Source organism: Leptonotus elevatus, chromosome 20 (genome assembly GCF_054856555.1).
Source record: "Leptonotus elevatus isolate MCC_2025b chromosome 20, RoL_Lele_1.0, whole genome shotgun sequence".
Taxonomy (NCBI): Eukaryota; Metazoa; Chordata; class Actinopteri; order Syngnathiformes; family Syngnathidae; genus Leptonotus; species Leptonotus elevatus.
The window spans coordinates 14,641,687-14,656,812 of NC_141258.1; the positions used below are offsets into that span (position 1 = coordinate 14,641,687).

The 15,126-nt window shown below is 39.7% G+C and overlaps 1 protein-coding gene across 1 annotated transcript; it reads right to left on the bottom strand.

The window, feature by feature from the left end:
* Positions 1–4,809, bottom strand: tob1b (transducer of ERBB2, 1b). Its single transcript, XM_086065051.1, has 2 exons — positions 4,572–4,809; positions 1–2,155 (listed from the first exon to the last, which is right to left on the bottom strand). Exon 2 carries the CDS (start codon positions 1,978–1,980, stop codon positions 979–981), a length of 1,002 nt encoding a protein of 333 aa, XP_085921177.1. The 5' UTR covers positions 1,981–2,155; positions 4,572–4,809; the 3' UTR covers positions 1–978.
* Positions 4,810–15,126: the final 10,317 nt, after the last annotated feature.

Sequence of the window (15,126 nt, forward strand, 5' to 3'; positions counted from 1 at the left end):
TTCCAATTGTAGTTTATTTTATTAAAAAGACCAGGGTGCAAATACGAAATTAAAAAAAATAAAGACAAGCATATAATTTTTAAGCATTTAATACAAACTTAACAATATAAACTATTTCAGTCCCTCTTGACATGTAAGACACTGACTCAAAATACTTTGTTATACCGTATTTTTCTCATCAAGTATTGCACAATGTAGGTACAAAATTAATATTCATACGATTACATTTGTAGTCCATAGTATAGCAAAATTTTGAACCTCTTAACAGAAAATACAATTCATCTTTCAGAAATAGCAAATATTCCTACACTTGAGTTCCACCACTAAAAGAATACTCTGTACACAATCTTTAGAATATCTGGTGTATTTTTATTTTATTTTTTTTATTTTTTTTTAAAGATGGTTTCTTTAACAATTCTTTTAAAAAAAGAAAAATAAGGAAAAGCTGCTGCAGCCATCACAGATCACTGGAGTAGTAAAAAGATATAAATGCAACACCATGTCATAGAAACAATATATATTCTTATATCTTACAAACTTCGTACTAAATTAAATTATACAATTAGAAAAAGACCAAGTAACCCCCACTTAGTAGTGCCAATTCATAAAAATCTGCCTCGTCTTACCAACTGTAAAAGGCCAAAACTCGAAGCTTGTGTTTTTCTTTTCCTTTCATCATTTTTTGGAGTATTTTCCTCAACATGGTTAAAAAAAATAAAGAAAGAATATTGTGCTTGGTTGGCAAAAAAAAAGGGAAAAGAAAAACAATGATGCATGATGAATTGAAGTAACCAAGCTTGGATGTGTTTGTACAACAAGCTTTCTGAGTAGAAACAAACTCAACGGGTTCCAGTAAACACACCCTTGGGCACATGCGCTTGACGGGACGAGTTGCTATCAGTCCAGTTACTAAAGTGTGCGCTTTGTTTTCTCCCTCTCTTCCGAGCCACCTTCATTCATAATAACCATAAGTAAGTTTTAGTTGGCCATGACAGGCTGGAATTGCTGGTTCGAATACTGCATGGTGCTCAGACTGAAGTTGAGGCCATCCACGAGGGACTTGTCGTTGAGGCTTTCGTAGGCTGCAAACACGTCAAAGGCATTGTTGTACGGCAGAGGTCCGAGCCCCAGAGAGGCCTCAGCGGGGAACGCTGGCCCGGGGCTGGCCTGACCCTGGAGACTGGGAAACACAAACTCCTTGGCGTTGGGGGACAGAGCGGAGGCCTTCTGCTGCTGTTGACTGAGGCCCAGCCCGTATAGTGAGTGCATGGAGGTGGAGATGGCTTTCTGCTTCAGCAGGGTGTTGACATTCAAGCCCAGGTTAGAGATGGGAGACGACCGCGACGCTTTGTTGCTACTGCCGCCATTGGTGCCGTTGTTGCCGCGGCTGCTGCTTTTCATCTTAGTGGAGCCGAACTTGGTGGCGGCGAAGGTGGCGGTGGTGAAGGTCAGCGGCTGGGCCGAACGCGGCATGAACGAGGGGCTGTCGGCGGCCGACTGGCCGAAAGGAGGGGAGGGCGAGCTGGACTCCGATGATGCCCCGGCAGATTCCGTGATTGGCATAAAGACCTGGGCCTCGGGATTAAAGCTGTTCTTGATCTCCTTGTCCAGCTCGGAGCCATTCTCGCCGTTATCATCCACATACAGCACTTTGACCGCTCCCTTCTCGCCAATCTGGTAGGAGACCTCGAACGGGTCAATCCACACACTAAGGTCCTGAGGGAGATTATTACGGACATCTTCGATGGCCAGCCCGCTCTCTTTAGCGGCCTGCTCCACCACGGGGTCCACCTTCTCCCCTACATGGATGCAGCGGAACCCCGAACCTTTGTAAGGCTTATCCGGATACCAGTGGCCTTCATACTTTTTCCTCAGCAGGCTCTCCAGCTCCTCGCCAAAGATATTCACACGTCGTCGGGGGAGTTTGTTGTATAAATAGGAAATAATAAAGTTGAGTGCTACTTGAATTTCAAGCTGCATAGCTGCTTCTGTGGCGATGAGATTTTCGTCTCAGTAGTTTGCTTCCCCCCACGGCACTGAGAACAAAAATAAAAATCTTTAAAACAGCAGTGACCGGTGTGATGGAAACACGGATGGATTGAGTTCTTCTGGGTCAAATGAATATCCTTCCTGAAACGCGGCGAGGTTCTGGAGCCTGAAAGACAAGACACTTCATTTAGCAACTATGCATTACATTTGCTAAACTGAAAATGTTTGACATCTATTCCAATTAATGAAGTTCAATACCAGTACTCAACAACTCTAGTCACCGATAATAAGTAACTAGCAATAACATTTCCCTAAAAATCAATTACATAATTTAAAAGAAAAACCTAAATATACCAATATAGCATTTTTTTTCTTAAAATTGCATAATTATGTCAAGGTGCGGCCACGAAAAGGTGGCCGTACCTTGACATCGCCCATGCCTAAAACTCCATACTTTATTTTAATATGGCGAGATTTATCTGGGCCCTTCGCAAACATTTCATTTTAAAGCATTAAAATGTCTGGTTTTTTTCTAAGGCTGGGTGTTGACAACCTCACGACAATGTATAGCACAATAAGATATGCATCACAATATAAATGTTAGGGCTGTGCTTTGTAGTGCATGCATCTGACTGCTAATGACAACAGTAGGCGGCACAGGCGGTAACAAATAAAAAATAAATTGTACAGTGAATGCCATTTGACATTAAGAGTCATATCATGCTTCATTTGAGCTTTTCCAACTACTAGTTGTGCTAGGTATTAGTGTAGCACAACATGTAGGCTTCAGTATCGTACTACGTGGCCTGAGTGCAGAGAGCAATAATTTGAATGAACCTATATTAAACTGGCAACTGTATTTAGTTGGTATCGATCAATACCAAAATCTCAAGTATCACACAGCTCTAATAAATGTATCCCAATACATGGCCTTCAAAGCGATACGCATCCTGATATTTTACATTACATACATGAAAACAATCATATGTATGCACAAATAAATAAATAAATTAATTAATTAATTAGATATTTAATATGTTGGATGGCAAAAATTCATTCCTCTTCAAATATTAGCAGCGCTTCCAGTTTGCTGCCAGCACCATGCCTGGTCAAAATATGTGTGCAATGCATAGCTTTAAGGGACGCTATACATTCCCATTTTTTTTGAGCACACACACACTGTATTGTTTTCCATATAGGAGGGCTTTCGTTATTGAAATAGATCATTGGTGGAGCATAAAATCAAAGCCTCTCACTCAGCAGCATTCCTCCCTGGACAGTTGTAATACAAATAAGCAGAGGACAAGTTTTACCGATCAACACAAAATTTGGTGGCCATGTCAAGAAGGCAAGAAGGTCTGAAAGAGAATGTCTCAATTTGAAACCAAATTTGGCCAGTTTGGTATGAAGCAGCCATTTTGGGTCAATTCTGTTGCTCCTACTATGAGACAAACTCCATCCTTCCATTTTATTTTTACGTTCTGAGCCACAGCTGACTTCAGGTCTAAGGCAAACTACACCACAGACTGCTCACCAATCAATCACATGACAACTGTGAAACTCCTATTTGCCCAAATAAGCCTGATGCGGAGGCGGGTATCTTGAACAGATAACACTAAATATTGAAGCAAGGATTTGTCATGAAAATGTCTCTGCCATCATTATTATTGCTGGTACAAACAATCCAAAACGATTTATAGTTTGGGGTGGGGGGAGGGGGCGGCGATTTATAATTGGTAGTGGGGGCAGACCTAGTCTTGAATATGCATGAGTCGCAAATGTATCTGTCAATTGGACGATATCAGACCCACTATAAATAAGCCATCGAGTCACTAACGGTGTCAGCGGTGTGTTCCTCATTGGCCTTGTGTGGCAGGCTAAAGGCAAGCGTTTGTGACCTCTGGACAAACGGAAAGTGTGTAATAATCACGCGGATGTGAAGACATGTTCGGACAAAACGCCGAGCGAGAGCTCTCGGGGTGGATGCTTATTTCTATGACTCTGGCTTGCATTCACTGAACTATAACCGGACACAAGCGTGAATGCTGCCGTTACATAATCAACACGGGCTCCATCTGCACCCATCTGTTAGCATATTGGAGGACAAGTATAGAAATATGCGTGTTTTGTCGTCCTACATGACAACGTCAAAAATTAACATAACTAGCATTAGCTTGACAACTTGCCGTGTGGGGTGTGAACGCCAGTGCAGCATAGCTTCGTTTATTATTTTTTTTAATCAACCGTGAGCCGATGATGTTAATGTGTAGCTCAGCAAGGGTGGTTTATCATTGTCGGTTCGTCGTGTTCACAGAGTAAGCGATTAAAGGTTTGAGACGACGCAAATAATAATTTTAAAAAACGTCAAATGAAGTAAAGTCACGTTCATCGGGTGCCTACTCCACAGCTTTGCTACGTAGCTTGTATGAGCTAGAATATTCGACAAATGCTGCGTGACTAACATTTAATAGCGCTGTGTCACTAATTAAAAATGCAAGGAAATGTTAGAAAACACACACCTAAGTTTACATTATTTATCAAACGATTACGACATCGCCGTGGTTGACTTAAGATGTACTTACATGGAAAATTACAGCACGTCCTTCTTGCAGTAGCAGGCTTCTGCGTGGAGTATTATAGATTTTCAAAGTGCAGTGTATAAAATGATTATGTCGACGTCTTGTCTCTTGCTTCCAGGCGAGTTTCCTTCTGTGCGGGGGTTTAATAGTTGATTCCGATCCCCAAATTTGCTCAGATGACTCCCCACAAGCCTGGGAGTTTGCACAACTCTGCCCTTTAAACAGCGATGGCGATTTGTTTATATAGTATCCCTCCGCCACGGACACGGAGGAGGTGGCGATGCGGCTCACAGAGGTCGACACCCATCCGAGCGATTCCACTGGCTGAGCGTATTACGTCATCGGCAAACCACCAAACGCCGGCTTTCTATTGGACAATGTTTTGTTCAATCAATGGCAGGGTTCTATTTACGGCAGTGGTTTGCCATTCGGTAGGCTTTGAACTATTTGTGCTTTATTTTGAGTCATTAAAAAAGCTTCCTATCGACCAAAACATGACATAAGTAAACAAATGGGATATATTACATCAACGAGATTATACATTGTAAAGTTGAACACTGTCATGTGTGATTTTGACTTTAATGCGACGCTAAGCCCTATTAAAAATAAAGAGGCTTACTGTAATCACACTTTAGGAGATTCTATTGTGAATATCGGGTCTAGAATATATTATACTTTCACATCAAACTTGAAAGTAACAAAATATTTCAGTGACAGCATTTCATTGTGTGTGAGTGTCACACATTTTGAATCAACAGTAGCCACTAGCGATACATCTAAACCAACAACATCCATTTGCAACTCCCACAAGGTCTGCACCACTGTCTACTTGTTATTATGATTACAGTATTTTCATTATGATCTGCAGATTGTGAAAAACAAATACTTGTCCAATGATTCTGGGCAGCATTGTGGTTCCTGTATCCCGGCTACTTTTTCAGAGCAGCTGAACAGTGCAGCAGAGCTTAAGTTCTCTCCTGACAGGCCCAGGGTGTTTGACGACACAGCCTATTCTTACCTAACATGGGCTCCCGCACTCCTGTGTTTGCACAATAAATATAATGCCACATGAATCTCACAGGCCAGAGGCAGGGTAGCACTGTGAGGGAGACAAGACAAAGCGGTTGGAGAAGGAACGGATAAGGTTAGAAATCAAAGTGTCTTACTGTCTACTCTTTATGGCCAAATGTTACCAAAAAGCTTCTATTCATCAGCTAAAATACTGCACATGGGTGATACTAGAAATGGAAGTTATTTTCTCCCTCTACCTCCACCATGAAGTACAAAATGCAGAAACATGTACTTGCTGAGTAAATAATCATTGTCGATACAAAATGTTATAATACCGTAGCTGTTAATAAAAGTAATTCTTAAATATTATGTGAAATAGCTCTTGAGCATTCCCTAAAATTACTTTTCTCTTGTCACTCCTTCTTGGTGACCAACTTACATATCAAATATAACAGATGAAATAATTTTTAAAATCAATCATCATTCATCGTCAATGAATTTTGAGCGTCCGTCGTTAGGCAATTGTCAACAGTCAGGCACGCTTTTGTCATCGTCAGTTCATCAACATCATTTTAACCAAGGTTCTACTATTCTTTATTCTGATGCAAAATAAATGAACTGCACACTAAACTATTGCTTGCATAAACATAGCAATAACGAGGAATTTTCAACAGGAGGAGAACATTATCATCATGGTCTGTAGTCACCCGAGCTTTACTACACGGCCAGCTATGAGTATTGGGACCAAGGTTACTTTAGTTAACGAAAACTAACAAAAAAACTAAAACAAAAATTCAAAACAATAATTTTGTTAAGAAATAAAATAAAATCAAAAATTCTTTTTAAAAACAAAAACTAACTGAAACTATATTTTATGTTTACAAAATGAACTAAAACTAACTATAATTATAGCGAAAGTGTCCTTTGGTAATTAATTTAATATATGAGCCTTTGGGATGATTTTAAGTATATTTATTTCAATATTAACTAGAATAAAGACGTTTGAAAGTGTGTCACACAGAAGTGATGTCATCTAGCAGCAGCCAATAGAAAAGCACCTTCAGATGACGTTGCTCCAAGGAGACAAATTTGCCAACTCAGCCGAAATGCAACGCTAGGTGTTAATTTTTCCATTTTACCATGGTGTTTATTAAATATTGCGCACTAGTAATGCTGTTTTTTTTATAACAAAAACGAAAACTAATAATGAAACAAACTAAAACTAAAACTAAGCATTTTTTTAATAATAAAAACTAACAGAACCACCCTGAAAACTAATTAAAACTAACAACATTTAAAAAACAAAACTCAAAACGAAATAAAAACTAAACTAAAATTAAAATTCCCAAACTATAATAACCTTGATTGGGACAGAGCCAGAAGCGAGGTTAGGAGAATGATGTGCAAGGAAGTTAGCATAACCTATGTGGTAAGTGTATATTTAATTGTTTGCTGCAGGAGAAAAAGAGTGGCTCGTAAAAGTAGCTAAGTTTGTTCTTGATCATTAGCATAGCAGCTAAACTAGCTAGCAAGTACGTGAGTAAAAACTCTACATTAGCACTGATTTGTAATCCTGTTACATGCAACTCCAGTATTGTAATTACAATAATACTCAAATAAAATAAACATTAAAATAAAAGTTAACTTTTAAAACTTGATTGTGAATAATTTATTCAGTAATATTTTTAAAATGTTTTCCAGGTACCTATGCACCTGTAAAAAGGGTTACGGCAACCACAGCAAAATGTGTTATGACAAATAAAATATCTCAACTTGTGGTTCATTACCTGGTATTTCAATTTCAATTAGGAAAGCTGATACTTGTTCTCAAGCAGCTTCTCCTTTGAAGACTAAAAGCTTCATTTATGTTTTCACTCTTGGTCGTGGAGGCAGCATTTCATCACCAGTTTTATTGAATCAATATTGTTTTGTTTTGTTTTTTCCAACATATAGGCTGTATGCTTATTCATTTACCATACCTGTAGGACATGTTGTTACTGAGATTTTGGGGGAAATATTTCAGGACACCCTAAATTATGTATGCTTTAAAGTACATTATTCATTATTAGATTCTTTTGAATCACTGATGTGAGATACAAAGACACAATAGACATTTCGATCACTTTGCGTGCAAAATCAATCATGAGCTCATAAAAGAAAAATTGCATTGTGTACATGAATGCGATTGAGGTTTAGCTTTGTGCTATATTGCTATGTAGTCAGGTCATAGCTGCAGGGACATCAGCACATCACACGATAACTCAGTTTATTAGCACTTACTTTTTATATTTGTATGACAGCTAAAAATTTTAAAATATTACTTTTTTATGGATCTTCCGTTTTTCCACCTTTGCTTTTAAATGTCTTGAATTATTTTGTTTTTCAATGCCTTTAAATGTATTTTTAACTATGTGAAGCACATATTGGCTACTTTGTATATGAAATGTGCTATATAAATAAAGCTGCCCCGCCTTGCCCAGTTTACCACGTTTGGGAATTTAGCAGACCGCATGCTGAGCGTTCTGGCGGACAGAGGCCGTTTTCATTATTATTATTATTATTTTACTACACAACCTCGGCACCTGACAATTTGATGATTGAAAGTTGACTAAACTTTAGACCAGCTCGTAGCTGGTCAAAGTTGTGGCATATATTTCTGTTTCTGCAATGTCAAAGACTGTGTGTCTCTGGCGCACTGATATTAAGTGGAATGAGAGTATTCGCCATGAAGCAAGTCAGCTGTTCACTCCCACAACAGCACACATGCACATTTCTAGAAACGTGCAAAGAAAACTCCACCGATGTGTACAGTTAGACTACGCTTTGCGTTGGGCATGAAAATAGGGCCTTTACATGCTGGTGAGATCAGAGCGAGCGTCTATAGTCATAGTAGGCACTCCGCCCCTAGTTGTCATGGTAGGCAAAAAAACATACTAATAATAGAGTGTACAAAGTGTACTGTAATGTTAGTCTCAGGGGTATTTTGACAAAGGTTGTCATGAACTGTTTTGAATGAGGGGAAAAATGCATATTTCGTATAATTTATTCTTGATGATCACGTCTTGAAACATTTGCATTAGAGGTGCATTAGTCTATTAATTGACAGCTAATTTAGAATCAGAATCATATTTATTGGCCAAGGATGTAAAACACAATGAATATGTGAGAAACACCAAAAATAGTTAGTTGTCGATTATTTTGATCATGTTCCCTCTTTACCACCATTGGCATCATTGATTTAGACAACACAAGAAGCAGTGAAAACATAAGAACATGCATACTCCATGGCTGAGCCAGACATGCTATCGCTCCACCCTGCTGCCCACTACATTTCCTTGAGTTGTTTTAAAACTAGGTTTCAAAATATGTTCCCATTTGCGTTGGCATCCCAAGGCCACTTTTCAATTCAGCAAGCGATACAGCAGGAGGAGGCCAAGAATCATTTTGCTCATTCTCCAACTTTATATAGCCAGTGTGTGGGTGTTTGTCTTGGCTAGAGGCAGGTAGAATAATAGTCCCACAGCATGCCTAACAATGACTTATTTGTTATTCCCCACTAGAGAATGGCTCGTGAGCAAGGTGAAAGTTTCCTTTTGTTGTTGAGAGCAGTCTGGCAGCAACTCTGAGGTAAACACAGCTAATGAAGTGAAATGTTTTAGCATGACTCGTAAATTTTTCAGTGAAGTCAGTCCACATAGACATTTTTTCCTATACTCTCTTCACAACAGTGTGAAAGAAACCCTTTCCCCCCTCAGTTTGGTGCTTGCACATGATAGTATGCAAAACATATGCAAACTCCCACATGTGGTTGGCGGGTTTGAATCAGACATGAGGCTCTAAATCTGAAACTCAATGACAAAAGATGGAATTAGAACAGTATGAATCTGCGTGTATGTGCTTGTTTACAAGCAGGAAAACATGGAAATAACCTTGAAAGACTTTTGGTGTTATTGCATGGGTAAGTTAATTTAGTGCTGGTGAGCCAAAGCTCATGTGAATGCACTCAATAATAAAAGCTGTAACACACACACTGTATTCATTTCTCTTGGTTGTTTGTCAAGTACTGAGAGATGGATTTATTAGACCATGCTCTTACTAGTGGCCTCCGAAATATGGCTTCAATCTTTCTTGTCTTATTGAGTGCCACTTATTGGTTTCATAACTTTTTCCAATTTACATCTGAAACACCAAGCAGATCATTTTTATTATAACAAACAGCACACGTGAGTTTTGCAACTCCAGCGTTGTCTTTATTTTGCTTTCACATGTTTATAACTCCCTGCAAAGTGTAGATAGAATAGCTGTTTTTATTTTTTTTTAGGGATGTTCGCTAACATTTTTTTCAGACTGACACCAGTACGAGTAGTTTAGCAGAACTTAGTTTGTGCACGACATTCACTGATGTGTGACGTGTTCAATTCAAGCTGAACTAAGATATCCTATTGGCCCTTGAATGCTCTGAACCAATGGCCGGGCAGCTTTTTCATGTTGAACCCCCCCAGGTATCGGTACGGCATCTGCATCGCTCGATACTGCAAAACTGGGTATCAGAATCAGTATCGGGGGCCAAAAAAACGGTATCGGAACTACACTACTTTTGAGACATAAAATCTCTCCCAAAAAAACAATGACAGATCATTTTAAAGAAATACCGATACCTTCAAATAAGGCTGGGTATCAGCCCGATACGATACGTGGTATCAGTACTCGCCCATCCCTATTTTTTTAACATATATTTTTTTATAGCTGGCAGCTAATTCATAGGGCATTTCAGGGTCATTCAAGTTGTGTTTTATTACTGAGAACACTCTTTCAATGAAAGGTTGCTTAAAGGATGATTAAATGCCAATATTTTCAAATTGGAGTGGTGGAGGGTGACGTCATGCTTGTCCCCGCGGACATTTAGTGTTAGCACACGACACTATTGGGATGGATTGTAAACTAACATAACTAATAAGAGGTCGGCTTCGAGCAGAGTCCAAACTCCAGCTCAGACTCCAAGAAAAGTGAAGGGGAAAAAAACGAGCTAAATAATGAAAAAACAAAAAACAATTTAAACAGGCTCTATGTATAGCTACAAGTAAAACTCACAAGTGAAGAGAAGCCTTTCTCACACAAACAGGTGGTCGTAAAGGAAAGGAGAAGGCTTTGGTGAAAAAGGTCAACACAGTGGCTCTCAACTGCGTGGGGCTTACCGGGACTGAGATAGGCCCTTGGCCTGTCTTTTTGTTTTTGCTACGCACTTCTCACTGGCTGCAAAAGTGGTTCTGTGATGATTGCCACAGTAGCCACTTTAGCATCTGCTTGGCTCCAGTCGATATCGTCCTCTTAGAGGTAGCACTGTGTTGGCTTGGACAAAGGAACCAGGAATTAGCTATCAACAAAATATTTACCGTTGGCCATAAATACGGCAAAACATTAAACTAGTACTGCATTCCCGTCAGTCCACAACTCCTCAAAGTACATTCTACTTCATAACCTCGAAGACAATTAAAAATTACACAACTTATTAACATTCTGTTCAATGCACGCTTGTAACAATATTCAGTGATTATTATTTAGCATTGCACCAGAGAGAGGGTACCTGGAGCTTTTTTGACAATTAATGTTTTACAGCACTCCGTTTTTTTAGGTAGTCAGTGTGGCAAATCTTGATGTTGCAATATTTGCCTTCACTTATATGCAAAGATTGTAAGGGCACCTCCTGAGTCCAGCCCGCTCCAGATCATATCACAGATTAGCGTGATACTACCACCGCACAGTTTCACTGTAGGTCACTGTAATAGGAGATCCCTCTGTTAACTTCAAAAGCATTTTTGTCGTTGGCTTTTTACCCTGATACATTTGTAGGACATCTCGTGGGCTCACAAATTCTTCTTTTGTGGACTGGCTAACAATTAATGGTGGATTTTTTTATTACCTGCATGTGTTGGCCTCTTAGCAACCTTTCTGACCCGTTTTCCTCTCCTTTGATCAATTTTGGACGGCTGTCCAGTTTTTGTTAATGCTACTCTTGTGCCACACACTTGATAAAAGTCTTCACTGTGTTCCATGGTATATTTAATGGTTTAGAACTTATTTTGTGCTCTTCTCCTAAGCAATGGCCTCAGTGAGCTTCCTCTGTATTGTGGTTTGATGTGGTTGAGGACCTCAGTGCAGGGAAACAGGAAGGCAGGACAGGAGGAAAAAGGAAAACAAGGACTGTGGAAATATCAGAATACTTCTCAGCTCAACTTTTATTATAGGGCACTTTAAAATAAACATCGCTGCAGGTGAAATGCTGTACATGGACTAAAAATTAGTCAGACAATAACAATGAGTTAAAAACAACAAATTCACATAAAAACAGTAAACACCATACCACTAAAACAATGCCAAGTGCACAGGAGCAGCAAATACAATGAAAACAGCAGGGGCCCCAAAATTGAACCCTGTGGAACACCATACTACACAGAAGCAGATTCAGAACAACCAAGGCTAACACGAAAAGTTCTGTCTTCCAAATAGGATCTAATCCACTCTAGCACTACCACGAATGCCTACCTGTGCTGCAAACAATACTAAATTAACAGAAGTCTAATAGGTAAGATGTGAAGTTTTTTTTTTTTTGGGGTGCACTAACACATATATGGTCTCCCAAATGGGAAGCGAACTCACGCCAAGCTGCACCGAAGGGAAGTGACAGTAACCACTCCGCCACTCGGAGCCCCAGGTACGATATGAAGTATCAAACAAACAAACAAGGACATGACATAACTTGGGGGGGGGGGGGGGGTAACTACTGACAGGGACCAAGCCAACAAACACAAAGAACCAACAAAGACAGAAAGAAACCAGGGAACTAAATACACTCACAGGGGTTTTCCCCATGTTCCCTTTTTCATGTCAAATGAACAAAAACGGAGATCATGACGCTGAAGCTGTGGATGCTCTCTGCAGACCATGCCGCGAAGACGTGATTAGAAAAATGTCACGAAAAGCCTACTGGATTTTAGTTGGTGTTAATCAAGGTTACTTTAAATAGCAGCAGGTATAGGGTTGAATGTGATTGATTAATTTGGAAAACAGCAAAATCCCCAGTGAAGACGGTGTACAACCACATTTTCTCAATTATCGATATTCATTTGCCCTGCAGGGCATTGAATCATTTGCAACCCGACGAAAAAAGTAAAAAAAAAACATTTAAAAAATATATATATACAGTGTTACCTCGGAGTTTGAACATAATTTGTTCCTGCGAAGTGTTCAAAGTCCGAATTGGTCAACCTCCGAAACATTTTTTTTCCATAGGAAATGCAATTAATCCGTACCCAAGCTCCGAAAACAGAAAATTCCTATTTTAATTCATATTTATGTTTTTTACATTTACAGTACAGTACAGTATTTAAACAATAAAAAATACCTTACCTGTTTTGTTGTGGTGTGATGGCATCAGTGGATGATAAATGCTATGTTAATGCTAGCTTTAGTTCAGTGCTGATTTTGTGTATTTTACATTGGGCATATTTTTAGACTACTAAGCGGTCCTTGTGTGTGTTGTTTAACGTCAGGCATGTTGTTGAACAGCTAAGTGGGGTCCTCGTGCCAGTATTTAAAGAAGTAGTCACGGTAGTTACAACGACGCGATAATCTCCTTCCTAATTCCACTGCGGTTTGTAGCACTGTATGTTTTTCCTTGCTGCCACTGGCATTGTTGTCTTTCTCTCGGCCCATGGCAAATAAAATTCCATCCATCCATCCATTTTCTTAACCGCTAGTCCTCACAAGAGTCGCGGGGGGCACTGGAGCCTATCCCAGCTGGCTTCGGGCAGTAGGCGGGGTACACCCTGAACTGGTTGCCAGCCAAACGCAGGGCACACAGAGATGAACAACCATCCACATTCACAATCACACCTATTGACAACTTGGAGAGTTCAATTAACCTGACATGCATGTCTTTAGAATGTGGGAAGAAACCGGAGTACCCGGAGAAAACCCACGCAAGCACGGGGAGAACATGCAAACTCCTCCCAGGAAGGCCGAAGCCCGGACTCGATCTCACGTCCTCAGCACTGGGAGGCGGACGTGCTAACCAGTCAGCTACCGTGCCGCCCGCTGCCCGAAGCCAGCTGGGATAGGCTCCAATTTTTCATCAATAACTATAAAAAAATTAATATATGTAAATATACATATGGCTTTTTTGTGGAATTCTTCAATGCATCTACTTTAAAAGATTTGCTGAAAAAGTGTGATCCTCCGTCATTTTATGGCAGTGTTGCAGTCTGATGGGGGGGGTGGTGGTCAATAAGTATTCATAGCAGCTCCATCGTGATAGCAATCGAAGATTACACTGCTCACTGGAATTTATAGCATCGTGCACACATGCGCAAGCAATCTGCTTTATTTTCTCCTTCAATTCAAACGAGTGATGGCACCGATACGCTCAGCTGTGATGATGTTAGCAGACATAGAGTTAGAAAAAGTGATCTATCACACCAGTACTGGTGGCATGAGGAAATCATTTAAAAGTTGAGAAAAATGAAGCCACTTTGCTACACCACATTATAGCATTTGAAAGTGTGTGTGTGTGTGCATGCACAAAATGCTAATACACTACTGCTTCGTCTTGAAGTTGTTTACAAGTGTAATGGTGATCTCAGAGGGCTGTCTTTCACACCAGTGCAAGGAATGTCATTAATGTTGCTGCAGGGGTAATATTTGCTCCTAAATGTACTAATATTCTCATGCATCACCCTAACAGGCAGTATGGTAGGCTAGTGGCTAGTGTATCACAGTTTATCAGATTTGGGCTTTAAACCTCCGCTCCAACTTTCATGTGTTGAGTTAGTATGTTCTCCCTGTGCTTGCGTGGGTTTTCTTTGCAAAACATGTGCCCTGAGATTGGCTGGCAACCAGTCCAGGGTGCACTCCATCTATCACCCAAAAGGCTCAAAAGCTCACTTTCAACCCCATTGTGTGTCAAATAAAATGCATTTCTAGTTTACTTTTCAGGAGACCCCAAAAAAACATTAACATTGCATCATTTTTAGCACTTCAGATTGGTCAATAATTCATAAAAATGACACCAACATGTGTGGACTGATCAAAAGGATAGATTTTTATTTTTTTATTTTAGTATGAAATTTGCCAAATTGTGACTTACGAGGTTTCGTCCCAACACTCACAATATATGGATTAAAAAGAATTTATCCTGAAATTGACCCTTGGGGTACACCACATTCAACTTCCCATGCCCTGGACCTACAATGAAGCTTCCATCTGTGAGATGACCAGTTAAAAAAAAAAAGTACCAGAGAGGCCAACCAGGTTTCGAAATCTGTTTGATCAAATGTGGTGATCTACTTCATCAAAGGCGGCACAGGGATCCAATAGAACTGAGAGTAAAGGAGTTAAAAAATATATATATTTTTTTAAAGACTGTCGCAGTGCTGTGGTTCTCTTAAATCCAGATTTCATTTCATTTCTGTAAAATATTGCTTCTGTTTAAAAGAAAGAAAGAAAGAAAGCTCGACCAAGTGTCCTTGCATCAATGACGAAAAAACTCTCT